General features: G+C 37.8%; 1 protein-coding gene across 2 annotated transcripts in view; it reads left to right on the top strand.

Moving 5' to 3' along the window:
- The window catches only part of LOC127430280 (2-(3-amino-3-carboxypropyl)histidine synthase subunit 1-like), a 106307-nt gene extending 93567 nt beyond the window's left edge, over positions 1-12740 (top strand). Inside the window, exons 10-12 of one of the 2 annotated variants that reach the window (XM_051679983.1) lie at positions 5695-5773; positions 9359-9493; positions 11210-12739. In XM_051679983.1, the coding sequence (XP_051535943.1) occupies positions 5695-5773; positions 9359-9493; positions 11210-11290 (295 nt within the window). In that variant the 3' untranslated portion in view covers positions 11291-12739. Of the gene's footprint in view, positions 1-5694; positions 5774-9358; positions 9494-11209 lie in introns of both variants that reach the window. The other variant, XM_051679984.1, reaches the window with a different exon arrangement.
- Positions 12741-15013: the final 2273 nt, after the last annotated feature.

The following is a 15013-nucleotide window of genomic DNA, read 5'->3' on the forward strand; positions in this document are numbered from 1 at the left end:
ACTTTAGCTGGTATAGTATTATAAGATGTGATTATGGTATCGTGACAGCCCTCGGACAGACAAACAACTTGCTGCAAGAAACTTTAACAGCGATTTATCTAAGTTAACAGGCTATTAGCTAACCTGCATCTCCCTGCTTATACATCTAAAGCAATGGGAGAAATGTTCATGCCTTTGTGAAAACTTCAGACAGTTTTCATATTTTTTTCACCAGAGCAGAGCATTCAACCAGCCTTCATTGCCTTGTATATGTGCCCTTTATTGTAAGCCTAATGTAATTACATATCTCTGTCAGCTTTAAGTGATGTTTGGAGGCACCGGCACCCATTTCCCTGTGGATCGGAAAGGTTAATTGCGCTATTGTATGCAGCAGGTCAAGTAGCTAATTAAAATCCATTATGTTCACGGCAAGAGAGGAGAGCCGTCTGGAGCTGCAGCTACCACCAGTGCAAGAAAACCCCCCACAGTCATCGCAGACCTTCTATTCCACTTCCTCCTCCAATTAGACTCTTTCATGTGAAGTCTCAGCCCCCAACCTTCTTTCAATGGGTAGGGGATCAGCAGGAAGGTGCCTTCATCAGGTCTGCCTTCACATGCTGATGAGACCACTTCAACGGAAGCAAAACAGGCATCATTACCCGTCTTTGACCTCTCCTCTTCTCCCAGCGGATGGCACAGAGCAGAAGTGGATTGGGAGAATGGGCTTGATGTGGACAGACGGAGGAGTGAGTCTCTGCTAGTATGGCTCCCTGCAGCGAGGGCTGTCTCTGGCAAGGGGACAGATGCTGCCTCTGATAGGCCTGTAAATTGAATTTGGTGGCTTGCTGAGGTTCCCGATGTAGCCTAACCCCTCTTGCTTATTTGTGAACCGATTCTACTACAGATGATAAGTTAATATTTATTTTAACTGAGTATTTACTGCTCATCCCTATGTCTGTCTGGGTTCTTTATATGCCTGCACTGGACTTCTGAGGAAGGGCACCATTCCCCTTCTTCTTGCAAAATCTCTGTATGCTTTCTGCTGCTTTATTTTGTTCATGCTTTTATGGTCTTGGCTTTGGGATTTGTCTAAATCTAGACAAAACCCTTGATGGGAAGTGCACACAGTAGTCAAGAAAAGAAGCAGTTGTATATAGTGTCAACTCAGATGGCCTGCCCATATGTCTAATACATACTTTACTCAAATGTCAAGTGCACACTTCAAGACTGTGTCTTGTCTCCCTGCGCACATTTAAAGACTCACCGTTTGTTTTCTGTTGTGTTGAAGTGCAGATGAGGTGCATCAATTACAAGATGATTCTTCTCTCCGAAGGTTTCAATCTCTGAATTAATTCTCACACAGACTTCCGCACATTTTAACTTGAACGTTAAAATACTCGCTTTTTAAAAAATTATAGCCACAAGACATAAACAGTATGCATGTTAACATGATTTTAGTGTGATAAAATCACTTACTAACCTTTTCTGTGTAAAGTTGTAGCCAAATGTGCAACATCGTTGCCATGATGATGTAATGTCAAAAACCCTAAATTGACTGTAAAATTTAAAAATTAAACAACTTTACAGCTCAAATAAGAGTTTTAACAGAAGAAAATCATGTAAGTGTTTTTAGAAAATTATAAGCTTCACATCTCTGTCTTTAAGCCCTCCAAAAATTCGCCACATTCACTTCCATTGTAAATGTATACTATAATCCAGAATTTGTTTTATTTTCTTTTAAGAAAGGAGGGATGAGTCAAATTACATTTTTGTGGTAATCAGCATTATACCACAAATGCTATCAATTCAACTTAACTTTTGTTGAACCCAGAATATTCCTTTAAAGTTCTTCAGATCCCCCTTTTAACACATTTGACCTCAGATCTTCCCCAAAAATAAGCACAGAAAATGCGGGGAAAGTCTGCAGATTCAGTCTGGGTATACATGAACTAGAGCTGTTGATTTAATTTAGTGAGATTTAATTATATAAAAGATAACGCTTTTAAAAAAGATTGGCTGTGGGGGGTGCGTCTCAGCAAACCTCACGAGAAGCAAAGCAACGTAATTACAGTCGGTGTTACACAGGACGACAGGCTCTTGACAGCTGGACGAAGTACAACAGAATGCAGGGATCTCACGATTTTAAAAGTTTTAACTATTTTTAACCTGACAGTGTCCTAAAATGCAGCGTTTATGACACTAAAAACCAGTGAAACGCTTCAGAAACGTCCATCTGGCTCATATGTACATAAATCGGCGATTAAAAATAGCATGGACGGAATGTAAGAACAGTGCAGATTGAAAAGCTCAGTTGCAAAATAAATAACTGTCAACTGTTCAATGGTTTGGGAATAAAATAAATAAATATATTCACTTCTTAAGACACTTTTTGCATTGTCTCTAATCAATGTGTTTCTCGACTTCCACAATAAAACAATACATTTCAATCTGAATATATTACAAAAATGGTTTATAATAATTTGAATCATCTATTAATCATATAGAATTATCTTTATTTAAGGGGCCTTTCTCAGCAAATATTAATATATGTATTAATTTGATTAATCGACATGTCATGTAAGGAACTTGATTAAAAATTTTAATCGATTGATAGTCCTAATATAATCACATTTCTAAATACATGTAGTGTACACACTTTTTGCACTAATTTCTTAGTGTTGTCTGTATAATATTTTTGCGGAGGTTTTGGCTATCACTTTGTTGCATGGCAGTCTGTTATTATGTTAGCATTTATTCAGATTTACACACCATTAAACATCACGTTAAAAAAAAATAACTTTCTGGGCTTTACTTGTCCATCAGATGACTCCTTTCTACCTACTGTAAGCAGTTCTTGGCTACAGTGAGCCCTAATATGGGTCAGACCTTAAGCAGAAAAATCTGGCTGTGCAAGACTAACTGAATTCACATAAACAGTAGTTAAGAAGGGCAGCTGTTGCATCAATCTGTGCCCAATCAAAAATAACTTCTGCTCATAGTCTAATCAGGTTTTTTATAAATCATTATCTGGGAAAAGGTTTCAGTAATGCACTGTCATGATTTGTTTGCCTTTGGGGAGTGTGGATAATTTGGCAACAGGCATGCCATGATGCAAACTTCTGGAGCAACTAAGGATTAATTGTCATGCTCAAGGCAAAGATGAGAGAGGGGTCATGAGGTTCCAGTACTCGCAAACATCCTTGACAGGGATTCAAACCAGCAACACTTTGATTTGCATTATGGATCTATTTACTCACTGATACATTCTTAACCCAGTTATCAGAATTCAAGGTGAAGCCACAGTCAATCCTGGAGAGAGGAGAGAACAGCAAGTAAAAATAAACTTGGCAGCATCTTCCACCTTTATAAACCCTTAAATAATGTTGTGCATCACTGTTTTTTCAGCGTCTTGACAGCAAACCTGCAGAAATGTCCGCTTTAAGGTGTGTCGAGTTTAAAAAAGGCACACTGTTTGAATGGTAGAATGCGTCCCGTGTTAATGCCCCCTTGTAGTATGTTTATATTTTCTTTTAAGATTTGCAAGTGGGTAGTTTATCCACAGGTGTGCAAAGACCTGAAGATGTTTTATTAATTTGCATTAGTTATCGGAATACCCACAATTCCAGCTCCACTGATTCTGTATTCATAACATACATTCTCAAGACAAATGCAGCTTCTCTAGACTCCCTCTTGCTCTGCTTGCCAGCGATCACTCATACTATTCCTCCTGTGACTTCCTCAGCCCAGCCTCACCTCCCATGTCACTGTTATTCTTTTCTGTCCCTCCTCTCTTTCATTCTCTCTCTCTCTATCTATCTCCCTGTCTCTCTCTTTCTTATTCTCTCTCTTCCTCTACCACGCAGTCTGGCTGCTATTTAGGGTAGCTCCGTGGAGACTAGGGCATTGCAGTGTAGTTGTTCTTGCTCACCTAACCTTTCTTATCGCTGTCTCTTTCTCTCTCCCCCTCTCACCTCAGCTCTCTCTCTCTCTCACTCTCTCTCTCTCTCTCTCTCTCTCTCTTGCTTTATTTTATTTGACTCCACAGTTGTCTAAATAATAATGCTTTGGATGGAAGCTTTAGGGCAGTGCAGATTTGCTCTCATATTTACAGGAGAGAGCATCAGTTCTGCACATCAATGCAGCTCATATTAACATTTACATTCTCACTGCAAGCCAAAGTGTACTCTTCCTCCCCAATTGTGTGTGTGTGTGTGTGTGTGTGTGTGTGAATGTGTTTCTCCTGCTCCCTTTCATTCCCTTGTACACATATATTCAATAATATAAGGCCTTGGCTTTAAATTTGATCAAATTCTTTTAAATATTTCATAATTTATTTGTTATAACGGTCATGGAAAACCTGGAAAAAACAGGACATTTTAAAATTGTGATTTCCAGACCTGGAAATGTCATGGAAAAAGACTTGAAAGGTCATGGAGAAGTCATTGAATGCATTTATATGCACACCAACTACTGCTAACTACTAAAGATCAGCTTATTCAAAAAAATCTGACAATGCAAGAAAACCATTGATGAGAAAATCTGATGTAAAGTGTTTACATCAGATTTGGAATCATCTGATTATTCTCTGCTTTTGGCATCAAAACGTAAACGGGCATGAGCGTAACTTGCGCACATTGCTAACATCTATTGGAATAATGAATACTGCAGGGACAAAGAGCAAATAGAGTCTGAATTACAGGCTTTCAAAGACTGCATAATAAAAATGTATGTTTATCATAAGATTGTAAAAATAAATAGTATTGTTTATGAATTATTGGAATCTTTTTTTTTTTTCTTTCTTTCTTTTTTTACTTTGGTTTTCTGGAAAATGAGACCAGTATTTTGCAATTGGTCCACTGAATGTGTGTAATGTATGCTTTTAAATTTGCTTGTGAAAAATTGCAGGCGACAGCCAAAATATGCAGCAGAGTTTAAGGGGTTAATGCGTTTAGCATGACTACACGTTATCAGCTTAAGCATAACTGTTGTAAGAATATGAATGTAAATGCTCTTATTGAGAATTCTATAGTCAGTATAAGCTTTTCTTGTAAATCTCAGTTCATCTGTTTGAAATTTCTCTATAAAGGGTGTTTACTTTGTTTTATCCAGTAATCACAAACAACTGTAAAATTCATGGAAAAATCATGGAAATTGATTCGAAAAAAGTGGTGGAAACCCTGGATAAGCAAATATAATAGGTTTGAAACTTGACTAAGGTTAACAGTATACAGATTACAGTCAGCATAGCATGAAAATTGACATTATTTGCTTTATTCATACATCCGTCAAAATGTAATAACTTGCTCTGTCTCTAAACTGATTTTCCTTTTTGAATGAAAGCACCAAGCGCTCTTATTTTTCAACCACCTGGCATATAGAGACCACGTTTCACGATCCAATCAGTTCATGATGGATAAAATCAAGCCAAAAGTAAATATCATGTTTCACTTTGAAATGTGCCATTATACAGAACTAAAATGTGTTTCATGTTGACTATAAAGGCTAATTTATACTTACTGGGCGAAAATGCTTCTTTTAGTTCACCTAAAAATTATGGCATATTGCCATATGTTTTTGTTCAGCATTCATGTATGTTTGGTGATATTTCTCCTTTTCGTGCACATATCTGAAAAGAATTGTTCATTATATAAATGAGGCTTACAATGTCTCTCTCTCTCTCTCTCTCTCTCTCTCTCTACTCATCTTCCCCTATAGGTGGGTGCAGATCGCTTGTCCCCGCCTCTCCATTGACTGGGGCACTGCTTTCTCCAAACCCTTGCTGTCTCCTTATGAGGTACGCACCACCAAGTCCTCCATCCACCTTCATTATCACTGACCCCAAGAAACGCCTAGCCCTTCGCACACGCCACACATCTGCACTTCTGCTGTTCAGATCCATTGCAGGTGTTCACCTCTCCCCTGTCTGTCGTGGTTGTCTGGCATGATAACAGGCTGTCTGATGGTTCGATTGCCGCCATTCATATTTGCCAACCTTTGGAGTGAATTTATGAGTGTCTGTTTTTGTGTGCACGCCTGTAGGAACATAAATGCTCTGTATGCATTTGTTTGTAAAAAAACATGTCTATGTGCTCTCCAAAACAAACAACTACACACACACACACACCTTAATACTAGTGGTGTATTGTGCTCTGCAGAAGGAGTAGGGTTTGTTTACCTACCATTTCTACTCCACAGAGACAGATAGAAGATTCTGCCAGCTCAGGATAGAACAGTAGCTCCTCCCACTGGCCGACAAAGTACAATGCCTCTCCAAATGCATCTGTCTTTCTCTTGGTCACACTAATCAGCAGAACAGTGTACACTAACACATCCAGAACCATCTCACGTCAAAACAGGCCAGAATCAGACACCAAGGAAAGTGGTTTTTCATGGATATGTGTGTCAGTTAAAGTTAGTCACCCGTAAATGAAAATTCACTCATACTAGTTTAGTTTATCAATAAATCAGTGTTGTTGTTGTTTTTTTTTTTTGTTTTTTTTTTAACTAATCTTTTAAGTGAACGAATCTTTCTCATTCACTTCCATTGTTTCGAAGGTAAATAACAAATGCATCAACAAATCAGTTGTGTCAATAATTGAATGACTCACTCATACCATAAAAGACACTCATTTGTCGCCACCTGGTCACTAAACAAATCAGTGAATAAAATCAAAATGAACAATGAATCAAAATCCTCACCACTGTTTTGAAAGCCATGAAACTCTAAGAAGCGGAATGATACGAATAATGAAACATCCTGGTGCTGTTGGACTGTATATCAGCACTCTTGGAACACCATTTGTCCAGTCAGATTCGATGACTAGCTTTTGTTGAAATGTAAATATATTTACTCGAAATTCACAAAAAAAGATGTGCACTTTCCAACTAACTGACACACTTCTTTTAATCGGTCAGTGGCTATACTATATAAATATCATATATCAGCCAAATATCAGTCGATTAAACAGCTTGGCCAATATTTCGGTCTATCACTACAGCATACCCACTGTACCAGTAGAGGCTAATTTATGTTGAGATTTTTTTTTATGCCATCATAGCTCTCAGTGAATAATGATACTGCTCAGTGGAACCATATTGAGGCACTGCATAATCTTATGTGGCTCTCATATTGTACGCGCCACTATAATCCATTTTCATTGCCGCTTGGCCCGCGCCAGAATGCATTTGGTGTCATAGAAGCTTAAAGCAAATACAACATTATGAGAATACATTAGAATGCAGCAATGACATGTTGATGTTTTGTGAAGGCCCACCCTAGAATAATAATAGGAGTTGCCTTGTTCCTGCTCAGCCAAAACAAAAATGAATGGCGTCTGTAGTGCTAGTTTTCTCTGAAACTGCCACCTTAAAGGGATGGTTCACCCAGAAATGAAACTTCTGTCATCATTTACATACCCTCATCTTGTTCCAAATCTGTATGACTGTCTTCCTTCTGTTGAACACAAAAGAAGATGACAGAACATTAGTATCCTTCACCATTCACATTCAAAATCACTGTGATTGTCATTATGCCTAACATCTACTTTGGTGTTCCTCTTAAGAAAAAAAGTAATATGGTTCTGAACAACTTGAGAGTGTGTAACTGATTTTAATTTTTGTGTGAACAGTCCCTTTAGTGCTTCTTTACTTGTTATTGCTCTTTTTGTGGTGTGATGATGAACAGATGAGGTAATGTAAATTAGTGTTTAAGAGAAGTAAGAAAAAGAGAGGTAGAGAGAAGCCAGCAATTTTCAGAGTGTTTCATGTTATATTTATAGTCAATATGACACACTTGCCTCTCTTGTCAGTGTCGGGATTAGCAGGTAGCTTGTGCACAGCAGTGATGAAAAGCCTGTGAAAGAGATGGAGGGATGGATGCGTCAGAATGTCAGGGTTAATAAGGGAGGGAGGAATGGAAGAACAGAGAATGAAGGACTGAGCATGGTAGCACATGCAGAGCAGGTGAGATTTTCATCTAAAAGCTATTTATCCCATGACACACATGGATGGATGGATGGAAGGGAGGGAGGAAGGAAGGAAGGAAGGAAGGTGCTAGGCCACGACTTCAACATAATTATTTCTTTTACAAATAGTTTAGAATGTTCTACAAGTTTTCTCCAGGATTAATAAAATGTATAAAAATAAATTCCTATCTTGGATTGATAAAAGTGCTTGCCACGTTTGTCACACATATACTGTGGATCAACTCATCCTCAATGATCCTGTAAAGATTCAGGAATGAACTTCCACTGAAGCTCTTCTTACTGTTCTTTACTGTTCAGTCAATAAAAAATAGTAACTGTGGTATTAGGATTTGAAGGGTATTTAAGAGAGATTTATAGAGAAGCATTTGTTTGTGAGGTATTGTAGTATTGTCAGTGGAGAGAGACAGTCCCTCACCAGAGACAGGGGCCGTTTGTCATTTCTCTCAGGAGTATTAGAGCCGTATATTACAGCGTGCCGCACGGAAGAAGTGGGCAGACGTGCCCACAGGCGGCTACAAACACAGCCCATCGATTATTCATATTAGCAGCTCAGTCTGACGAGTGAGATCCTCCCGAAGTTTATATAACATATCTGTCTAGATGTTGGGGTATTGTACATTCAGTCTGTCATTATTGCAGAATAAACCCCAACAGGTTTAGACAGAGAGACTAACTGACTGATTGATTGATGGGTTTGATGGATTGATTTGATTTGATTGATTGATTGATTGACTGACGGACAGACTTTTAAAATAGTTCAAAATGTTTTGTTTTTAAAACAAAAAAGGAAAGCAAAATGTCTCTCTGGGATTAAGAAAAGTGTTTGTTTATATGTCAAGTACATACTATTGTTTCAGAAGCCTCACGTATGAAGTGAGCAGACATGCCCGTGGGTGGAGACAAACACGGCATATTGATTATTCATATAAGCAGCTCAGTCTGATGGGTGAGATCCTGGCGGAGTTTATATAATGTAGCCACATGCAAGAGGAACCCCTGCATTCCTCTGGAGGCCTGGAAATATATTCATCTCCATTTGTAGGTCATATGAAACAGCACGGATCTCACGTGCACTCAGTCTCTGCTTGCCGTATTTCACCAGTGGGGAAGATCTTTTGAGCATTGGTAATATATCGAGTCAGCCTGGAGATTTGTTTGCAGTGTGTGAGCCATGTGATGTGGCCTCTTAGACTAGAAGTGCTGTGTTTGACTAGAGCTCCCTTTATATCCGACTGCGCTCATGGTTGATGCACATATCGACCCATCAGCTGTTGGCAGCTCCGCCATGTTGTTTTCTCAAGATTCTCCCCGTTCCTCAGGCTTACAGCCACAGTGGTTAATGCTGCAGTCAGTTGATGTCTTTAATTAACAATGTGTCTCTCTAACTTGCTCAGGCAGCAGTAGCCCTGCAGCAGGTCGGATGGCAGGAGGTGTATCCTATGGATTTCTATTCCAATCAGAGCCTGGGGGCTTGGACTCCTAATCACCAAGACAACCAACCAAAAAGGGCTGTACGCAAGTCCATGCAGGTGTGTGTGTGAATTTCTGTTTCACTTGCGTTGTGAGGATCAAATGTATCTCAATTGCTCCTTTCAATGAAACAGCTTAATAAAGGTATTAAATAATTCTTAAATTAGTATATAAAAATGTCATAAGGTATCTGTGAGGGTTAGGTTTAGTGTTAGGTTTAGGGTTAGGGTATAGCTCAATTAAAAACAACACAAAAAAAAACCAATAGAACAAGTCCTCGTAATGATAGTATACCAACATGTGTATGTGTTGATGTTTGTGGAAAAAGTGCATGAGTGTGTCATTGCTTTTTCATATGCGCATATGAGAGACATGACAGTGATGTGTATGTATAATACTAGGTTTAGAGAGAATTGTATTAATAAATTACATCTTTGCAAGGCAGATAGAGGTGAGGAGAAATGCAAAATAATGTTATATTATATTACAGTGCCACCTAGTTATACACTGCTAACAGAGTGATGGGTACCTGTTCTTGAACTAAAACTTGACACAGTTTAATTGGCTGTTTACAGCAGTTATTATTGAAGTGATTGCCAATTTGGCATTTCTCATGGAAGACCTGGAAGTATCAGGGAATTTTAAAATATGGATACTACAGTCTTTACAGTCAGTTGTTGATCAAAAACAAAAAATAATCATTTAATTCTTATCGCGCATAGCACGGTTGAGGTACAGCCATTTGAGGTAATATTTGCTTATTAATAGATGCTCTTTACAGAATGGCCAGTTTTTTTAAAGAGACAGTACTGGTTTTTAGCAAGACTTCAACAAATCAATTTAAATACTTATAAATAGTAAAAATGATGCATGTAAAAACTAAACATGTCACAAAATACAATTTATGCAATATTATATCATATTTTTTTGATGGAATACATGGATTTGTTCCTTTTTGTAAAGCTAGAATGTAACAAACTATGATATAAAATATCATTAGTAAAATGTATGTTTTCGTAATGTACCTAGTTAGAAGGTCCCCAGTATAATTGACAGCATTAACTTGGAGATAATGTCTTTCATATGTAAGCAAAGTGGACATTGTAACTGAAATATACCCATATAAATCAATATCGAAACGAATCGGAATTGAATTGAATCAAATCGAGAGCTTGTGAACCGGAATCAAATCGGGATATCTGTATCAATACCCAGCCCTATTACACATTAATCCAAATGACTGGAAAAATCATGGAAACTTCATGGAAATATCATGGAAATTAATTGGTCAAAAAGTGTGAACCCTGTATGATGCATTAGCAGAACCACATGCAATCTGCATCTGCAGAAAGTTCAACAGATTTTCACCGAATTTAAACACTAGTCATTAAGAAAGTTCTACACATTCCCAGCTCTTTCCATATTCATTTATTAAATATTTTGGTTAGTTTGATTATGATTTCTTTCAGTCACAAATAAAAATGTAGTACTCCCAGCTCTGTCTACAACCATGTTTAAATCCAATTGCATTTCATCTGGGCTTGCTCTTCAGTGAAAGGCAGGTGTGAAATATTAGAATATATTTTACATGAAATTTCTTATACTTTACATTCTTATATAAAATAACATTTTAATATTTATCATTTAAAAATGTATTTAGAATGAGTGTTCATTGTGCTCTTTTGTTGAAATTGAAAAGTAAATTTCAGTGTTGTTGTTCTTAGTTGGACAATCTGTCATAATCTTCACCCTAATCTCCCTTCCACCTCCCACAGAAGCCACGTTCAGATGGCGGTCAAGAGGAGAAAAGCTGTGGCCGTGAGCAAAGCGCCCCCTGTGGCTGTCAGGCGGAATAAGCTCAGCCCTCAACACGAGTGGTCCGCCAGCCAAGCACATCATCGTGGTCATCTGCAGGAGGCACAGGGGCAAATCAAAGCTCACATCTCGGCTCTGTTGTCTCACTGTGGAGTTGTTGCACTGCCCTGTGTCCCAAAACCATTTGACTATTTCTTCCACGGATCACAAAGGAGTTGTTAGACAGAATGTTAGTCTTATTCAACATTTACTTTTATTGCGTCTTCTTTCCATGTAATCAAAGTGGATGGTGACTGAGGCTGTCATTCTGTCTAACATCATCTTTTGTGTTCTAAAGAAGAAATAAAGTAATATGGGTTTGGAACAACACAAGGGTTAGTAAACAATGACAATTTATATTTTTGGATGATCTATCCCTTTAAGCAGAGAGAGGGAGATACAAAAGTGGTAGAGAAAGAGAGAATGTGTGAGAATGCTCGAGTGTGAGGAAGTCTTTTATGTGTGTGTTTTGTGTGCTGTTATGTCGCTGGTGTGTGTGCGAGAAAGATAATCCATTAAAAATATTGCTGACCCTGAATGCACAGTGTTTCATTTTGCGCCATGTGGGAGGCTTTAGTTAAATGTAATCATCTTGTCCCTCAGTTAGAAAGGAGCTGCCATCCACTTTACATTCGTGACCTTCAAACGTTCAAATGAGCGTGTATTCAGAATTATTCATCTGCAGAGGAAGATAATACTCATTCTGAGTTCCAGCTCAGGCTTTTGCCTTTCCCATTATGCCATCGGTAGTTCTGCAACAAAAAGACTTTGTATCAGACTTTCAATGTTTTGTAGAGAACACATTTAATTTATACTGAGAATAAAATTACATGTTTACTGTTTACTGTCAGACTTTGAATAACTGGTACAACATAAATGCCATTTTCTTTTATACTCGGTGAACAATGAAACCCTGGATGGATCAGTTGTCAAGTGAGACTCACTGAGCCAATTTCCCTAAACCGGATTAGGCCAAGTCTTGGACGAACTTTCACTGTCAGTAGTGATTATTCATTGTAAAATCTTTTATGGTCTGAGACTACACATGATCTTTGTCCTGGAAAGCAGCTGTATCCCTTTAAATCTGGCACTGAAGATGCTGACTCGGTGTAATCATCACAGGCCTGTCAAAATATTTTAAGCCCCTTTAGTTGCCTTCTTATAGATTTCATGTATTTTGAGAGGACATTATTAATTATTGATCTGTTAAATTATTATATTTTTAATCAGGAAGCTGCTATGAATGTATTTTTTGGTGTAGTTTTGTTGAGTTTGCCTGCAGAATAAATCTTCAAATTGGTTTTAATCATTGTTAATATATTACCTAGATCATTCTCTTATCCAGCCAGTATTTATAAATGATCATTATTTAGACATATTACCAGTTCTTTTGGTCATTGAATATCTTTAAAGCAGTGGGTCTCATCTGGTGGGTTGCAGGTAAATAAAATGAGATTTACCATATAAATCTTGCATAGTTTTTTATCAGTGTTGGGTAAGTTACTCAAAAGAGAGAAATCTTGTACTCATAACAAATTACTACTCTAAAACTTCAATCAGGTTAATTAACAGATTGCTTAATGGTATAAGTAATTACATTACTGATTAATTTGCTTTTAAAGTTACACAATTTTAAAAGAAAATTTTGTTTTGGTCTCCAAAAACTCAAAATGTCTACATTTCCTCCTTGTTCATTGTCATTGTTTCTTAGCTGTCATAGGAACACAGACGTACACACAAACGTAATTCACGTTTTAAATGTGTTCCACGTAAATATTATTTCCTAATCCAGGTAATGTACTCAAAAGTATCTTAATTGAAAGTCAGTAACTGTAGTTTGATTGCAAGGATTTCAATTGTAGTTTGTTACACAATGTTTTTGTTTTTTTTTACTAAAAGTTGTACAATTACAATAACTAATTACTTTGTTATCTGATTACACCCAACACTGTTTATGATAGCAAAATACATAAGCTTATCAACTTTTAAAAGGGAGGAGAAAATGCTTCCAATGTTTTTGATATTTTATAAAAGTTGTACATCCAATCAAACTCTTTGGTTTTATGGCGGTATATCTGTCACATGGTGGATGCCATAGAAGGTAGAAGCTAGCTGTGGACAGGTTGCGTGGCATGCCCTCAAAAACTATAAACAAAACTAAGCAAGCTAACAGAAAATATGAGCCAGACTATATTAAATACAGATAAATACATAAATACTTTTTCATCTGGATCTTGATCCTGAAGCAAAATCAGTTGAGAACCACTGTTCTAAGGCTTTTTTGTTATTATTAAAAATCTTTAGACCTATATAAGAGATAAAGTGTGTAATTTCTGTGACACTAGCATCACAAAACAGAATTGCGAAAATGATCCCCGTTTCAAACAGATTCTAGAAAAAAGCTTTAAATATCAGTATCAAATTGCAATGTAGGTTTTCAGAATTCTCTGTGTCCACTAGATGATGCTCTCTGCCAAATCATACAGCGAGTGTTTCCTGATTGTCAAGCCTGTGCTGTTTTCTGTAGATTGATTTAATGCTTTATTTTGCATGGCAGTGTGTGAGAACCCAGTGTACTTTAGTTGCTGGAGTGCAATTGCTTCCAGATGTAATGAGGATATCAGGATTTGCCTGAACCCCTCTCTCACACACACACATTTCTGTGGCTGTAGGCATTCATTTCCTGTCTCTTGGGAAGGGCACAAGAATTGACAGGAAGAGCGGAGAGATGCTCAAGTTTCCCTTCTCCTCTTTGCCAATACATGCACACTGAGCTCATAAGAAAGAGCAGCAAAAGTTCATTAAGGTTCTGTTGATGTCTACCATATGTGCATCTGTTCTTCTGAAGCAGCGAGATATTTCCATAGCGTATTTTCACAAATAGTTGACTCAGTAGTAGTTGTCAGCATTTCAGTGGTTAAAATGTTTAATTCGTAAAATAAATTTTATATTATCGGTACATTCGGGTCAGCTCTGCTAAGATTTTGAGAGAATGTAATCAAACATTCTAGTGATTCACTTAATGTAAAACTTAAAAAACGTAATTCAGGGACCTGGGTAGCTCAGCGAGTATTGATGCTGTCTACCACCCCTGGAGTCGCAGTTCGAATCCAGGGTGTGCTGAGTGACTCCAGCCAGGTCTCCTAAGCAACCAAATTGGCCCGGTTGCTAGGGAGGGTAGAGTCACATGGGATAACCTCCTCGCGGTCACGATTAGTGGTTCTTGCTCTCAATGGGGTGCTTGGTAATTTGTGCGTGGATCACGGAGAGTAGCATGAGCCTCCACATGCTGGGAGTCTCCGTGGTGTCATGCACAACGAACCACGTGATAAGATGTGTGGATTGACTGTCTCAGAAGCGGAGGCAACTGAGACTTGTCCTCCGCCACCCAGATTGAGGTGAGTAACTGCGGCACCATGAGGACCTACTAAGTAGTGGGAATTGGACATTCCAAACTGGGAGAAAAGGGGATACAATTGTTTTTTTTTTTTGTTTTTTTTTGTGTTTTTTTTATGTAGTTCAAAAGTCCACATAAATGGAGCAATATTCTTAATATTAAGTGGTTACAGCCCTGTTGTAAGGTTACTCCACCCTTACAAAAACATTGGTGGAGCTATGGCATATGGAAGGTATCATAATGTAAAACCATTTGGATATGAACTGAATTACATACATGTACTAAATGATTACCACATATAGCATGATATTTACATGGTACTCTAAGG

The sequence above is a fragment of the Myxocyprinus asiaticus genome, chromosome 39 (genome assembly GCF_019703515.2).
Source record: "Myxocyprinus asiaticus isolate MX2 ecotype Aquarium Trade chromosome 39, UBuf_Myxa_2, whole genome shotgun sequence".
Classification (NCBI taxonomy): Eukaryota; Metazoa; Chordata; class Actinopteri; order Cypriniformes; family Catostomidae; genus Myxocyprinus; species Myxocyprinus asiaticus.